The sequence below is a fragment of the Oncorhynchus gorbuscha genome, linkage group LG10 (assembly GCF_021184085.1).
Source record: "Oncorhynchus gorbuscha isolate QuinsamMale2020 ecotype Even-year linkage group LG10, OgorEven_v1.0, whole genome shotgun sequence".
In the NCBI taxonomy this organism is placed as follows: Eukaryota; Metazoa; Chordata; class Actinopteri; order Salmoniformes; family Salmonidae; genus Oncorhynchus; species Oncorhynchus gorbuscha.
Genome location: NC_060182.1, coordinates 15,112,648 through 15,129,580, shown reverse-complemented (window position 1 = coordinate 15,129,580; position 16,933 = coordinate 15,112,648). Strand labels below are relative to the sequence as shown.

General features: G+C 43.7%; 2 protein-coding genes across 3 annotated transcripts in view; both read right to left on the bottom strand.

Annotated features, from left to right (window-relative positions):
- Window positions 1-8,629, bottom strand: part of si:ch211-117c9.5 (sodium- and chloride-dependent creatine transporter 1) — a 40,049-nt gene extending 31,420 nt beyond the window's left edge. Inside the window, exons 1-2 of the mRNA XM_046364976.1 lie at window positions 8,097-8,629; window positions 5,586-5,870 (exon numbers count right to left, since the gene is read on the bottom strand). Coding sequence (XP_046220932.1) covers window positions 5,586-5,870; window positions 8,097-8,127 — 316 coding nt within the window. The 5' untranslated portion in view covers window positions 8,128-8,629. The remainder of the gene's footprint in view (window positions 1-5,585; window positions 5,871-8,096) is intronic.
- A 4,732-nt stretch (window positions 8,630-13,361) lies between these two features.
- The window catches only part of LOC124045585 (transmembrane prolyl 4-hydroxylase-like), a 32,661-nt gene continuing 29,089 nt past the window's right edge, over window positions 13,362-16,933 (bottom strand). For both annotated transcript variants that reach the window (XM_046364972.1, XM_046364973.1), the window contains 4 exons: window positions 16,714-16,899; window positions 16,451-16,541; window positions 16,096-16,219; window positions 13,362-15,994 (listed from right to left, as the gene is read on the bottom strand). In XM_046364972.1, coding sequence (XP_046220928.1) covers window positions 15,780-15,994; window positions 16,096-16,219; window positions 16,451-16,541; window positions 16,714-16,899 — 616 coding nt within the window. In that variant the 3' untranslated portion in view covers window positions 13,362-15,779. The remainder of the gene's footprint in view (window positions 15,995-16,095; window positions 16,220-16,450; window positions 16,542-16,713; window positions 16,900-16,933) is intronic.

Sequence of the window (16,933 nt, the reverse complement as noted above, 5' to 3'; positions counted from 1 at the left end):
TGTATTGAGAGGGAGATAACCATATTGTTTCATTCATTTAGTGTTTGGGCATGAGTGGCTGGCATTGTCCTTTGAACAGAGAGGACGATTGAAAGTAGGAAGGAGAGAGAATGAAAGAGAATGAGAAAGAGACCGTTAGTAAAAGTGAAAGTACACTAGGAGGGATTCTTGCTTGTATGTATTATGTCAAATATAACCATCCTATATGTCCCTTTTACAGTACAACTGACTCAAAAGCTTGAGGTCAAATGAAACGCATACATACACTACATGACCAAAAGTATGTGGACACCTGCTCGCAGAATATCTCATTCTAAAATCATGGGCATTAATATGGATTAATATTAATTGAAAGAATAAACGTTTTGTTTTCGAAATGATAGTTTCTGCATTTGACCAAATAAATGTTGTACCTTTATTTAACTAGGCAAGTCATTTAAGAACGAATTCTTATTTTCAATAACGGCCTAGGAACAGTGGGTTAACTGCCAATTCAGGGTAGAACAACAGATTTGTACCTTGTCAGCTCGGGGGTTTGAACTTGCAACCTTCCGGTTACTAGTCCAACGCTCTAACCACTAGGCTACCCTGCCTCCCCTAATGACCTAAGGCTCATATTTCTGTGTGTTATTATGTTATAATTAAGTCTATGATTTGATATTTGATAGAGCAGTCTGACTGAGCGGTGGTAGGCAGCAGCAGGCTCGTAAACATTCATTCAAACAGCACTTTCCTGTATTTGCCAGCAGCTCTGCTTCAAGCATTGCGCTGTTCATGACTTCAAGCCTATCAAATCCAGAGATTAGGCTGGCAACACTAAAGTACCTATTAGAACATCCAATAGTCAAAGGTATATGAAATACAAATGGTATAGAGAGAAATAGTCCTATAGTAACTACAACCTAAAACTTCTTACCTGGGAATATTGAAGACTCATGTTAAAAGGAACCACCAGCTTTCATATGTTCTGAGCAAGTAACTTAAACGTTAGCATTTTAACATGGCACATATTGCACTTTTACTTTCTTCTTCAACACTGTGTTTTTGCATTATTTAAACCAAATTAAACATGTTTCATTATTTATTTGAGACTAAATTGATTTTATTATGTTCAAATAAAAGTGTTCATTGTTCATTCAGTATTGTTGTAATTATCATTATTACAAATATATAAATCAAAATCTGCCTTTTTTGGTCCTCCAATAATCGGTATCGGCGTTGAAAAATCATCATCGGTCGACCTCTAGTTGACACTATGCATTAGGGCAGGTAGCGCTCTCCTGTCATCCGCCAAACCCAGAGTCATCCATCGGACTGTCAGATGGTGAAGTGTGATTCATAATTTCAGAGAACGCGTTTCCACTGCTCCAGAGTCCAATGGTGGTAAGCTTTACACCACTCCAGCCGATGCATGGTGATCTTAGTCTTGTGTGTGGCTGCTCGGCCACGGAAACCCATTTCATGAAGCTCCCTGCAAACAGTTATTGTGCTAACGTTGCTTCCAGAGGCAGCTTAGAACTCGGGAGTGAATGCAACTGAGGACAGACAAATGTTTTTTATTGTATTTATTTTTTGTGATATGCAATTGCGATCTTGTCTCATCGCTGCAACTCCCTAACGGGATCTGGAGAGGCGAAGGTCGAGTCATGCGTCCTCCAAAACATGACCCGCCAAACCGCGCATCTTAACACCCGCCCGCTTAACCTAGAAGCCAGCCGCACCAATATGTCGGAGGAAACACTGTTCAACTGACAACCGAAGTCAACTTGCAGGCGCCAGGCCTGCCACAAGGAGTTGCTAGACCGCGATGGGCCAAGTAAAGCCAAGGTCAAACCCTTCCCTAACCCAGACGACACTGGGACAATTGTGTACCGTCTTATGGGACTCCCAGTCACAGACGGTTGTGACACAGCCTGGGATTGAACCCGGGTCTGTAGTGACACCTTAAGCACTGCGATGCAGTGCCTTAGACCGCTGCGCCATTCGGGAGGCTGGACGGATGAATTTTACGTGCTTCAGCACTCGGCAGTCCCGTTCTGTGAGCTTCTGTGGCCTACCTGTTTGTGGCTAAGCTGTTGTTGCTCCTAGACGTGTCCACTTCGTAATATCACCACTTCCAGTTGAATGGGGCAGCTTAACGGGGCAGCAGGACAGAAATTTGACGAACTGACTTGTTGAAAAGGCGTTATCCTATTTCAGTGACACGTTGAAAGTCACTGAGCTCTTCAGTAAGGCCATTCTACTGCCAATGTTTTGTCTATGGAGATTGCATGGCTGTGTTCTCGATTTAATATACCTTTCAGCAACAGGTGGGTCTGAAATAGCCGAATCCACTCATTTGAATGGGTGTCTACATACTTTTGTAAATATAATGTATTTTACCTGGGATACTTTTATCTGAGATAATTGGATTTGGCAAAACACATCAAGCAGTATAGATAATCAAATAAAACAGATCCGAGCTAACAACAACAAAGGGAAAGGTCAACAGCTACATCGTCAATACATTTGCTTTTAATTTGAAGCGCTTATTTTTACTGCCACTATATTCTGCAGCTTCCTAACATGCCTTAGCAACAAAACACCTCTAAAACAGAACATTCACCCAAACCCCCCACCCCAGACATATTGGTATGTCCGGTATGATGAAACTATATACAGAGGACCATACCAACACTTAGAAGGAAGGGGGTAAACAGATGGGGCAGAGTCACATGAGAATGACGCAGGGAGGAGACTGCCTGGTCAGATGTGGAGGAAAAAAAGAGAGGTAACATAACAGGAGAATGTAAGAAGGAAAGGTGGACCAGAACATTGGATGATAAGGTGATGAAGAAGAAGAGGAAATAGGAATCTGAGACATGAAAATACAATGACCTCATCTGGTGATAGTGACTTTCTTATTCTCTCCCTCTCCCTCATTCCCTCAGTCTCAGTCACTGAGATCAGACAGACGAAGCCATATAAGGAAGAGTTCAGAGAGAGAGAGGGGGGAGTGGGATAAGGAGAGAACAAGAGAGAGAGAGAGAGGGGGAGATAAGGAGAGAACAAGAGAGAGAGAGAGAGGGGGAGGGGATAAGGAGAGAACAAGAGAGAGAGAGAGAGGGGGAGGGGATAAGGAGAGAACAAGAGTGAGAGAGAGAGAGGAGAGAGAGAGAGGGATAAGAGAGAGAACAAGAGAGAACAAGAGAGAGAGAGAGGGGGGGGGTGGGATAAGGAGAGAACAAGAGTGAGAGAGAGAGGGGGGGGAGATAAGGGAGAACAAGAGAGAACAAGAGTGAGAGAGAACAAGAGAGAGAGAGAGGGGGGAGTGGGATAAGGAGAGAACAAGAGAGAGAGAGAGAGAGAGAGAGAGAGAGAGAGAGGGGGAGGGATAAGGAGAGAACAAGAGAGAGAGAGAGAGGGGGAGGGGATAAGGAGAGAACAAGAGAGAGAGAGAGAGGGGGAAGTGGGATAAGGAGAGAACAAGAGAGAGAGAGAGAGAGAGAGAGAGAGAGAGAGAGAGAGAGAGAGAGAGAGAGAGAGAGAGAGAGAGAGAGTAGGAAGACTGAATGGATTAAAAAGACGATTGGAAAGACAAAAAAAAATAAAAAATAATAATAATGATTTTCCCTAAGCCACTATTGTATTAGACTCTCCATCATTTCACACATGAACTTATCTCAAAGTATAGACTAGACTACCCAAATATAGGACAGGGTTCAATATAAAAACAACAATCTCTTTCAAATGAATTTCCTCTATCTGTCCTCCACTTTAATCAGTCAGATATCCGTTGGTGGGTGTTTGAGTAAAGAGAACAGGTCTGAGAGCCTGTGAGTGCCCAGTACTCAGTCTTATCTGATGCCGATGTTGTGTTACGAGACGTCCCCTGGCCTGGGTTGGTCAAGGACACCAAACGTGGCGTCGCAGTGGCACTGCTGACACAGAGGGAAGGACGGGCACAGGACGCTTATTGTGTGACATGCATCCATATTTTCCTTACTATCAGGGGAGGAGAGGAGAAAGCACCTTTGTGTTCAGGGCAGGAGCACAGGGGGGGGGTCACTGTGTGAGACAGGCCATTGTTAAATTATATGAGAAGGTGGGTATCAGAGTCACGGGTCACAAGACAGAAGAAGGAGGGAGATAGAGAGAGAGAGAGAGAGAGAGAGAGAGAGAGAGAGAGAGAGAGAGAGAGAGAGAGAGAGAGAGAGAGAGAGAGAGCGAGAGAAAGGGAGAGAAAGGAGAGAGAGAGAGAGAGAGAGAGAGAGAGAGAGAGAGAGAGAGAGAGAGAGAGAGAGAGAGAGAGAGAGAGAGAGAGAGAGAGAGAGAGAAAGAGAGAGCGAGAGAAAGAGAGAGCGAGAGAGAGAGAGAGAGAGACAGAAAACACACCCACTTTTATTAAACATCTCATAAAAGTAGGAGGGACAGAGAGATAAGAATTAAAGAGCAAAGGTGGAAAGGACAGGTTACCGTAGCAAGAAAATTAGAAAAAGAAAGGAGGGGAGTGTGCTCAAGTGTCACCATATGAGGGGCATGGCTACTACAGCTACGTGTGTACACTCATGCAAGCCCTGCTTGGTCTCCCTCCATCTCTTCCCTCCTCCCTGCCTCTCTCGTTCCTTCCCCTTTCTCTTTACTTAAAACTGCCTTTCCATCATATCAGTCCAACTGCCTGTTTTGCATATTACATCATAGGTGTGCCATAAAGTAGGAGTTTGTGACTGTGTCAGTGTGTCTATGTCAGTGTGGCTGTGTCAGTGTGACTGTGTCAGTATGGGTGTGTCAGTGTGACTGTGTCAGTGTGTCTGTGTCAGTGTGTCTATGTCAGTGTGGCTGTGTCAGTTTGACTGTGTCAGTGTGTCTGTGTCAGTATGGGTGTGTCAGTGTGTCAGTGTGACTGTGTCAGTGTGTCTGTGTCAGTGTCAGTGTGTCTGTGTTAGTGTGACTGTGTTAGTATGTCTGTGTCAGTATGTCTGTGTGTCTGTGTCAGTGTGGCTGTGTCAGTGTGGCAGTGTGGCTGTGTCAGTGTGTCTGTGTCAGTGTGTGTGTCAGTGTGTCTGTGTCAGTGTGTCAGTGTCAGTGTGTCTGTGTCAGTGTGTCTGTGTCAGTGTGTCTGTGTCAGTGTGGGTGTGTCAGTGTGTCTGTGTCAGTGTGTCTGTGTCAGTGTGGGTGTGTCAGTGTGGGTGTGTCAGTGTGTCTGTGTCAGTGTGTCTGTGTCAGTGTGGGTGTGTCAGTGTGTCTGTGTCAGTATGGGTGTGTCAGTATGGCTGTGTGCATATGCTGAGTGCAAGTATGTTGAAATGTGTTTAATTAAGTCTGAGTATGTACAGTATAGTATGTGTGTGCTGTGTACATGCTGAAGATGTGTTTGAGTATTGTGTTTGTTTGTTTGTTTGTTTGTTTGTTTGTTTGTGTTGTGTTTGTGTGTGTGTGTGTGTGAGTGTGTGTGTTTAATTAAGTGTATGTGTATAGTGTGTGTGTGTGTGTGTGTTTGTTTGTTTGTTTGTGTGTGTGTGTGTGTGTGTGTGTGTGTGTGTGTGTGTGTGTGTGTGTGTGTGTGTGTGTGTGTGTGTATACATTGTGTGTGTGTGTGAGCTCACCTCCACCGTTCTTGTAGCAGAGGTAAGGGAAGCGCCACACGTTGCCCAGCCCTACAGCGAAGCCCACGCAGGACATGATGAAGTCCATCTGTCTGGTCCAGGTCTCTCTCTCCACATACGGTACTGCTGTAGCCTGGACCTGAGGCTGTGTTTGGGTCTGTCCTCCCCCTCCCTCACACCCCCCTGCCCCCACCCCAACCCCAGGCACAGGGACTAGGGGGCGAGCCACACCACCCTCCTCCTCAGATGGAATCCCTGCTTCCATCTGGGAGAGCCGCACATCACCTGGGAGAGAGAGGGGGGGGGGTGGTATGGAGGAAGAGTGGAGAGAGGGAGCGAGCGAGGGAGAGAGAAAGAGAGGGGTTAAAAGCTATTTGCTTGCCTTGTAAATCAACCAAGCTTTTACAGCCACATAAACATAAAGGTCCACCAATCAACAAAATGTACAAAATCAATCATAGGAGTCACAAACTCGCAAAGCTGCAGTGACTCACAGTGAATGCCAAAAAGCCCCCCCTCCCCACATCATTAAGATGGAGTGACTATAATCATGGTGGAAACATGTAGTTATATGTATGGTAGGCTATGTCTACTGCCTCTATATTTCTAATAGAGCTGAGTGACAACTAAGAACATTGTCAGTCCTATTACACAACAATATGAAATATTTATTAAATCCTCTCTAAGCCTATGACCTCCAGACAGTGCAGTTCTTCAGTCAGCAGTCTAAGCTCAGGCCTACATTTACCACATGCTGTAAAAGAGGGCAGTACTCCTACTGTAATGTACACTCTTAGAAAAAAGGGTTCCAAAAGGGTTCTGTGTCTGTCCCCATAGGAGAAACCTTTTGGTTCCAGGTAGAACCCTTTTTGGTTGCAGGTAGAACCCTTTTTGGTTGCAGGTAGAACTCTTTTTGGTTCCAGGTAGAACCCTTTTTGGTTGCAGGTAGAACCCTTTTTGGTTGCAGGTAGAACCCTTTTTGGTTGCAGGTAGAACTCTTTTGAGGAACCAAAAGGGGTTCATCAAAGGGTTATCCTATGGGGACAAACACAGAAGCCTTTTTTCTAAGAGTGTAGGGTAGCTACTGGAAATGCAATTGCCTTTAATGGTCCAGATGCCTTTCTTGCATCCTCTCTCCTTGTTTATTTTTCCCTCCTTCTCAATTCGAATCAATGAGCTTTTGACAAGTCAACATACCTTACAATTAATGCTCCCCCTCTCTCTCCTACCCTCTCTCTACCTCTTCCCAGTTCCCAAAAAGTGATTTTTGTGCTGGGGTATGACAAGTCTCACAACTGACTACAACAGCGAGGTGTCCGTCTCACCACCGACTACGACAACACTTTAATTTACTTTCTCTCTGTCTTTCTTTTTCTCCCTCTCAAACAAACCGATTCTACTGACAGTTCATTAATGTGCGCCTTCTATGATATCGATGTCAGCCGCTCTGATCCGGATGCACATTAGGAAAGCAGTTTTTTCCAGATCAGAGCAGTTAGGGGGAGTGTGTGAGCAGGAGAGGGAGGGCAGGAGAGAGAGAGAGAAAGAACCTGATGCTAATAGAATAGAATATGCTTGGATATCTGCTTTCATAGACATAGCAAGTCTGGCATGAGAGGTGGGTTGATTTGCTATAATCCTTAGTAGGCCTAGTCACTGGAGCATACTCAACCCATCAGACAGTGACTGACAGCTCTGACAGAAAGCTAGCCTGCCTTACACAATGCAGGTCTGTGTGATCGACGTAGTGTGATTAAGGTGGAGAAGTTTGAATGGATCTTGAACCAGCGAGCAAAACTGCTAACAGAGGTCCAGATCGCTTGGCAATGTTGTAGAACACTAACATACAGGGAGGATACACTTGGTTCCTGTCTAACCAGGAATCTAAACTTTAGCCTTGGCATTAGTAAGGTGTCACTGAGACCCCAACGAACACAATCACAAATTAATGGAGCATAGTACAGCTTCTGGGCTGCAACAAGAATCTCATGTGAGAACAGGATTGTGACCTGCCTTTTGGAGTTTTCAACAGGTGCACACTACTGTATAGTGCATTAAATCAAGAGGACTTGACGATCATGCTGCATCACATATTAGTGAGAGATGTGTCGCTAATTTGCTATAACCTTACCTGGATAGCCTAATCATCTGACAGGCAGGTTGATGTTAGCTAGGTAACTCTGGTGTAACGTTAAGGTCATTATAAAGCAAGTGAGGTCTCTTGAACTCAGTCTGAAGTGACAGGTTTACAATCTATAAAAGTAACATGTCAACTGTCCATACATAGCCAGTTAGATGTGCATCTGAGGTGCACAGTAGTGCCTATACCTAGCTAGCTACTATGTAGCCAAAACACTTGCTGTTGAAGCTAACGTTATACCCTAACTATAATGCTGCTTTTGAATTCACTGAAGTCATAGCTACAATATAACAATGCAACAACAATAATGTTATTACCATTGTTATTATTATATACATATATATATATATATTTATATTTAAATCACTCACCTGGGGAGGTCTCTTCCACTTCTGGCGACATGTTGATTGATTAGGTTTAAATAAACCGGGTAACGTTAGGTGGGTAGAGCCAAGTGCAGCTAGCTAGTAGCTAGTGACGCTATCAGATACTCAGTGCGCCTCAGAGGGGGAGAGAGACAGCGGTTCTTTCCTTGGTTCCTTTTTTTCGCCTTCTTGTTATCAAAAAAAAAAAATGTATATTTTTTTAATTTATCATAACGAGTTGGTGCCCTTCAACAATAAATGCAATATTTACAAAGCGTCGCGTCAGACGTTGGGGAGAGGGAATTCAAAAGCAGTCGACGAAGCACTTGAATGATAGCCTGAAGAATCTCATGGATGACAGTAAATGAAAATGATAGCTAGCTAGCTAGTAAATCGAGAGGTTTTAGGTCTCTATTCGTATCGTTTAGTCAGAGGTCCAATAACCTAGCTAGCTAAGTGATGTTGTATGCTGGGTAGGTCCTTCACCGGGCTCTGATGAGATGAAGAATGTGATGTGAGCGGTTCCAGCTCCGTCGGTCTATCGGTTGCCCCCCCCCCTCCTCCCCGCGCACGGCTCTGAGATGCAATTGGCCAATATGTGCAGTGCGCGTTCTACAGTGCGTAGCAAAACCAGCACCATCACCAAGCCGCTTTTTATCATTCATACATTTGCACGACGCACAGGATAATAAATAAATAATCAAATATCGGATAGCCTACTGAAGGTTGGCAATCATTCTGTTTACATGGTTAAATGATTTGAGCAGCCGCATACACTGGCGTATCACCCCACCCCCCCTCCTCTCGAACCCCGCAATGCTTTCGTGATGGAAAGAACATCCTTTCGGTTGTAATGAGCTCTAAAATTCGATGCATTAGCTAGTCACACTGTTGACATAGCAACGGACGCTAATCGAATCCTATTGTGACCCATGGGGGACACGAATTGACAGGTAGACGGGACAGTAGGGGAGACCGGGGTGGGTTGTCACTTTTTACTCGTGTGTATTTCTCAGCACCAGTATATCTTACTGGCTCTTTTCAAAATTAGGAGGACACTTTTTATCCTCATATCTTATTCGAAAATTGAGTTATAAGCCATTAAGACACTCTGTCCACTTGTGACAACCAGCCCCATCGTGAGATTGGATGTCACACAGTATGGGGTTGGTTGTCACAATGTTTGCTAACAACCTTTCTTTTATCAAATGATATTACTAACAAAATGTAGCATTTTATGCCATGAGAATAACATATGATATTTTCAGCTAATTTGATTTGTGTATCTTGTGTGGGTATGTGACAGAACAATATGTGTGTGACAGAGGCAATGAAGGGAGCTCTTTATAGCACAACCACAAAAGGGATTGTGATTTGAATCAGTGATGTAGTGGTCAAAAATAAATAGGTTGGTAACCTCTGATCGCCAGTCATGTGAAAAAAGTAGACTTTTAATGCATTTTTCTGCAAAAAGTGGGTAAATGTGTTTACTTGTGTTTACCTTCCACTACACCAGTGGTTTTTATTATAATGGAGTTGATAAAGACAACTAACCCCACATTCTATGTGACAACCATCCCCACCCCGCCTCTTTTCAACAAACATAAATTGTTTATGGTTACTCCCATGATTCAAACATTTACAAAGAAAAAAAGTTTTTTTATTTTTATGTTTTACTTTCACCAATGAAACACACAAATGCACCTCACATTAATAACGTTTTGTCATGCTGACATGATTTGACCAGGGAGATAAGTTCTTTAAAATAATTCACACATTTGAACCTTAAAAATATTACACAGCGCCATTTATATTGGGAATAATTAGCACTGTGATAATTAACCCGTGAGAAAACCAACTCCAGTCTCCCCATTTGGCATGTCAGGCCCCAGATATTATGTCAGGCCCCAGATAGCATGGTAGCATGTAATAAAACAGGGAAAGAAATCTATACATTACAGGAAATTAGCATTCAAATTGAACAAATTTTCTCTCAGCATCATGGTAAAATATGTAGAATAGCAGGAAATTAGCTATTAATAAAAAATCTCTCTGCCCCATGGCATGTATGTAAATGCATGACAATAGCTATACAGCTACACATTTTTGTCTTTGCCCTATGGCAAAATGTGTAAATTGCAGGAAGTTAGTTTTTACAAACAAAAAAAAATGAAGGTTTTTGTAAAAAAAAAATATGATTATTATTTTTGGTTAGGGGGAGCTGGCTTGCTCTGACCTTGGGGTGCGCGAAAAAGTACGCCACTGACCCCGCATAGTGAAATGTCAGTGTCAGACAGCCAAGCTGGCAGCAAATTGGGCTGGATAGATAACAGCACATGTCATATTCTATTTCTAATTGTCCACAAAACACAATCACATTCAATTTGTGAATGAATAAGAGTACATATTTTTTTGCAAGGTCAATCTCGTGACGCACAGCAACTCTAGCGGCTCCAGCCTACAGTTGGAACAGTTTAAGACGCGAATGACTTAAACATAACGAGGAGAAACTAGTCCATGTCCTGTTTTTGCACAGATCAGATTAATTAAAGCCTACTTTATGTCGGTTTATAGTTTAAGGGGGCGTCCAGTATTTTATTAAACGATTACTCCAAGGACAACGCAAACATTCACATTAGTACCATATAATAAAATGACGCAATTAACCTAATTACAGAAAAGGAATGTCTAGTACTAATATATTAGTATCCATGCCTCGTTTGTACTCTGGGGAACCTGCGTCTCTGTATTGTGTCTGTTGGTCCTATACAGCATGATACCCGTGGCCGGCAACAAACAAACCAATACACGCACATAGCCTCTTTCCAGATCAGCCTACACTGTGTTACAGTAGCCATACTGTCAATCTCACGTACAACAGTCACGTTTGGCACGTAGGCCTTTATGAGGAGGTTCTTAATATGTTTAGTTTAGGGGGTTGGAGAGGACGGGCCAGTCCATGTTGTGTGTACTAACAATCCATTCATTCGTGCCTTCCTGTACTTATCCGGGTATTTGAGGGCAACATCATTTACAGTTTAAATGTTTTCGTTTGCGCCTGTTTGTTTGATGGCATAAGAACGCAAACACCTAATACATTTATGTCTTCATTTAGCTACACTTTGTCTTATTCCTGGCATATGACCGTTATTTTGGCTATTTGTATTACCTCTATGTTTAATACTTTCTAATAAGAGGTGCAACACGCCAACTAAAGCCGTCCCAAAGTGCTCAAAACCAGTAGCATTGACACAGGCAAGCGATTCCATTTTGAATGGATTTGATCGCATCTACTTGTTGACCTTGGGCGACATCTAGCGGACAAGGGAATGTTGGCAGCTCGGTGGTGGCAGTGTCTGGTTGACACCACGGATGTATAAGAATCCACGCTCTCAAAGTCAGCGCGCTGTGTAGTCACGTGTGTAGCGCATCAGCCATGCTAGAAAGACAAGGGCCTTTTATAAATTTGATCTGCTCACCTCGAGTCCTCTCTCGCCTCCCTTTGAAAAATCTCCACGTTAATCGAGGAGAGCTAGCGAGGAGTGATCATGGATGGAAATGCACTTTCTTGAAATGAAACCATCCTCACCACTGGCGCGACATCAGGCAAATTACGTTCACAGTGGTGGACCCAAAATAATGTGGAAAGTGATCCAACAAATGTAAGTTACTTGTGCAAAACATTTTATAGATAAAACAACAAGTAACATTGTTTTTAAACATGTGCATGATTTTCTCCTCTGACAAAACAAAAGCTAATTCAAAGGGGGTGTGTCACATTTCAGAACTCTTCCGCAGTAGGATATACTTCTGTCACAGATTGTGTCGAACAATGAACATGATGGTTCACCGGATGTACAAATCTGAAGCATTCGGGTTGGCGTTTCCACTCGAGAACACCGAGCAGCGATTGGAGGCTTTGTTGTAGGCACGTTATTGGGGACATGAGCAGAACCCCGGAAGGGTAAAAATGGAGTCCCTAGAGAAAGCAAGTACAAGATGGGTGTCAGGGATGGAGCAGCAGTATTATCGTGAGGAGACATGTACGTGGAAAACGGAGAATGAATGGAGGGGAAAAGAGAGGGAGAAGAGGCCTAAGAGAGTGAGCTTGAGTTGGATAAAAATTGTGGAAAAAAGGGAGATGGTTTGTCAATGAAGAATGGTAGAAAGTGTAAGCAGAGGGAGCTGAAGACAGGAGGAGAAATGGAAGTGAATGAGGGGATGAGGGGAAAGTTATCCGAGACCGAGGAATGCACCGATGATCAGAATGAAGAAGAGTCTGTGACAGTAGTAGTGAAGTTTATGGAAAAAGTGGACTTTTGCCTTTTGGCTGATCCATGTGTGGTTTCGCGGCGGGTGGAAAGAGTTGGGTCATGTGGAATCGGAGGGGTAACTAGATGTGGTGTAGTGATCATTGCTTGTGTTTCTGTTGGGCAGAGGAAGAATGCGCTCAAAGTAAAACGGATGGGGCCATAAAGGTGAATTGTTTCGTTCTCAAAAAAAGGGCACCAATGAAAGGAATGATCACTGGGGTAGCAGTAGATATAAACGTTGACCAGCTGAGGGGAAAGATTCCCGGTGTTTGTGATGCTTGTCGTTTGATGCGATGCAGACAGGGTCGCGAGAGGGAGGGAACAGAAGAGTCATTGTCTGTTCTTCTGAGTTTTGAAGTTGAGTCTTTGCCTGACAAAGTGAAGTTAGGATATATAAGTTATCCTGTACGAACATATGTGCCGAGTACATTATGATGTTACAGGTGTCAAGCTTATGGGCATGTGACATCAGTGCAGGAGGGAGGGTCCAAGGTGTGAGAAATGTGCAGAAGGGCATGAGACAAAGGAATGTGTAGTATTGGGGAAGGTAGTGGTATGTGTTTATTGTAGGGGTGCCCATGGAGCTGGGGATCAGACATGTCCTGTGCAGGTTGAGGTTTCCAGGGTTAGAGTAGAGCAGAAGTTGTCATATGCTGAGCCAGTGGAGAAAGTAGAGGAAGATGGGTTAAGGGGGGGAGTGGTGAGAGTAGTAGAGACATACCAGTACAGAGGGAGAGGCCAAAAAGTGAAATAAGTTAGCATTTATTGCAATGGTTATTAATTGTACTACAGCGATGGATCGGAAGTCTCTGAAAGTTGAGAACGTGTTGGCAGCTGCAGAGAGGTATTTGGGTGTGCGAGACTTGACAGCAGCAGTTACAGGGTGTGTTACGTGGTGATGTCTCATCCTTTCAGGGTGATGGCATGAGGTAGGAATAAATACATTTCATTTGTGGAGTAAAGGGTTGTTCATTTTATTTGATATAATTTTGAAATGAGTGAGTATAGTGTTAGATGTTAGGGTATTTATTTAGTACATTTTTATTTTTCAAGTAAAGTATAAGGGAGTTCTACTCCAGTCCAGTAGGTGGCGGTAATGCAACAAATTGGATGCCAACCGCAGTTAAATCTCATAGAAGAACAAGAAGGTGGTATTTCCACTCATCACCAAATATGGTGATGATACGAAGCCCAGTGGCCGGCAGTGGGAGAAGATCGAGTGAGATGGAATTCTCATTGATGAAACATTTGATCTCAATACAGTTTTCTGTTCCCAAAACCAGAATATGTTACGAACAGATTGGACACATTTTTTGTAGACTTTACCCGTTGTCAAAGTTTCTAAAAAGTGTGTTGTTTAGGAGTGAAGGGGCGAATTGAGTTATTGCCCACTCGACTTCAGAGTTGGCGTTCCCTAACGGAAATATGGAAACACATGCTAGAACGAGCACGACTAGTTCTGCACACTATGATTCATTTGCTCCCATTGGAAATGACAGGCTGTGGTCTATCTTGGGTTAGTTATAAAACATCATTGCTTGTGCTTCCCAAGGGGCCAGGGTTCCAGGGTCACAGCTAAAAAGGATCAAGCTTTTGTCAAATTAAGGTCAGATTTGACATTTCGTAGCAGGTTAGGAGAATTTATGCAACAGGTTATGATAATTAGGTTAAGGTTAGGAAAAGGTTAGCTAAAAGGACCGTCTCATTTCAAGCAATTTCCATCAACGGTTACTCTCCTCAATTAACTTTGACCTTTTTCAAAAGGAGGCGAAAGAGGACGAAGAAGAGAGGATGCAGGAGGTGAGCAAATCGAATTGATAAAAGGCCTATGAATCGGAGTATGCGAACATGAGTAGATGACCTTGAAAACAACAGTCAGACATCTTGGAAGTCGTCTCCAGTTCTTATTATACCTCAGTGGTGCTTCCTTGCCAAAAGGAGGCTATCGAGAAGGACCGTCTTCCATTTGCCTTTTAACGAATTGACACACTCTCCAAACACTCAACCTCTTATCGGTCACAGAGGAAAGAGGACGTAGGAATGACTTTTTCCCAAATGAGAGAACCCCATGTAATGCTCCTCGGTGCCAGGCTTAGATAAAAATTCACATTCACTGTAGCTACAGAAAAAAACATACAAATTGTATTGTTTTCCATGACTTTTTGTATGTATACAGTGAACAACAACTGTAATAGACTCAATGCAACATCAACCAGTCAAGTAATAATGATACATTCATCAATCACCTTATTAAGTTAATAAATAATAATAACATAGATAATAAATAATCAAATACAACAAATAAATAAACACATTTATCTGAATCCTGAATCAAGAAGACTTTGAAAAATAACTATTATTACAACAACAAAGAAGTTACTGTAAATCTCACCGTTTTTCTCCCACTCAAACATCATTGATATAACAGCAGGGTATGTGCTGCAGGTTTTAGTGTCTTTAACCACACTGCTCAACGCACCTCACCTCCGTTTTGTCCAAACTCAAACAATAACAAAAGGTGCTGGGGACAGACAGTGGTGCTCTTTCCCCTAATGCGGGTTCCATCTTTAACAAGGAGTTGTATGAAAGGACAGCTCGTTTGAGAATGAGAGTGGTTCTTCATCATCCTAACACAACCACCAGACAAGAACTGTAACATAGAAACAGGATTCAAATTGTACTGGATAAAATCATCCACAGCTTGAAATGGGGCCATTAAATTCAATCCTTTTCTGTGGCGCAACTGGTTTGTACGTCAAGCAGGCGTGTTTGGAATCAGTGGACCACTGGTTCACGCCCAGGAAGAGGAAAGGGTCAGTGGAGGAAGTGAGGCTGTTAGCAGCACAGACACACTGGTTACACACGGACTCTTGGTTCCCTAAAGACATAATGCTTGAGGTCCAGGGGCCTGGCTGGTTATTGGGCTTCCTCGAGCCCACTAGCACCCCCATCATCCCAACTCTGTTGACAAATAGTTTCAGAACATCACATCACTCATGAAAGAAACAGACAGAACTATACAGATACAATCCCACATCAAATCTGCCTGTCAGGAAGACATAGATAGATGGGTCATCTGATTATATTCTAATTTGGCTCAATTTGCTGTGAATACTACATTTAAAACTAGAATGGATACCTCAGAACCATAACTGACTGAAAAACAGACCAATGCAACTAAAATGTCTGCATGTGTAATTAGAACTGGGTCTTGAATTCAATTAATTACACAGGTACTTTGTCTTTTCAGATATTCTGAGGGGCAAATCCTAACTGCCATTTAAGTCAAATTTTCCCAACATGACTAAGCGGAAATTGTGATTTGCCCGTGTGTTTACAGGAACGTGTGCATCTCCCCACAGTGTGTTCTACAGTACTACAGGTCCTGGTGGTGGTTGCTGTGAGGGGGGGGGGGTTCCCGCTCCTCTCTGCCCGGCTCGCCCTCCTGTCTGTGGGTCACCAGTCTCTGGTAGCGGGCTTGGCGCTGGTGGTCCGGGTCCACGTTTACCCAGCTGTTGGCTACCCACTTCACCCCTCGGGTCACAGGGCAGTCCCCATGGAGGGAGTATTCATCCACCTCACCCATCCAACCTGCGGGACAGGGGGGGGATCGGGAGTTTGACTAGTGGCGTACAGTGTTACCGGAGAAAACAAGTCACAGAGGATGGAGCAGTGTGTGTGCTGGAACGTACCTTTGCCATCAGAGAGATGGTTGTACCAGAGGAGAGCAGTCCCAGCTGTTGGTTTCACCCTGAGGTTTCCTCTGTTACAGCTCTGCTGTGTGTCTGTCAGATCCACACCACCCTGCACTAATGCCTGGAGGGGACACACACGTGCAAACACAACAAACATGCAGCTCCTCTATGCTCCCGATATGAAGCATGACAAGTGCTTCTCACTCAGATTCCTTGTCATTGTTCAGCATTATGTTTGCAATAGCAGCACAATTCAGGAAATCAGTAGCCTTCTCATCATTCAACATGAAAGCAAAAACTTTTAGTACGGACAATGCTATTATTATTATTATTATTATAGTATGGTACCCACCTCCTCCTCATAGGTGCGATTGTCTGCCACAGGGAAAGTGGTCTCTCCACCTCCCTCCACAGAGTTCAGGTAGAGGAACACAGTGATGTACCTGGGGAGAAGGAGGGAACATCCGTATATTAAGGGGACTATTCTGACTGGAATATGGGAGGATTAAAGTGCACATTTGTGCAAACAGATGGACACCATAAAAAGATGACAACCTATGAAAATTAGAGGAAGCATATGGATACACAGACACACACATATAGAAGGAGACAGACCTGCAGGAGATCTCAGTGTGTGCTGAAGTGTTTCCGGCCAGACGTGTGTGTGAGCAGGTGGTCTCTGGATGGGAGGGGCTACTGTCGTGGTGGGCGTGGCTGAAGCCTCCCTGCTCGTAGCGAATCACCTGCAGTGGCTCGCTCAGCTCAACCAATGGGGAGGGCAGACGCGCTAGATGGGTCACCCTAAAGAAGGAGAGGCCGGAATAAAGCCATAAAA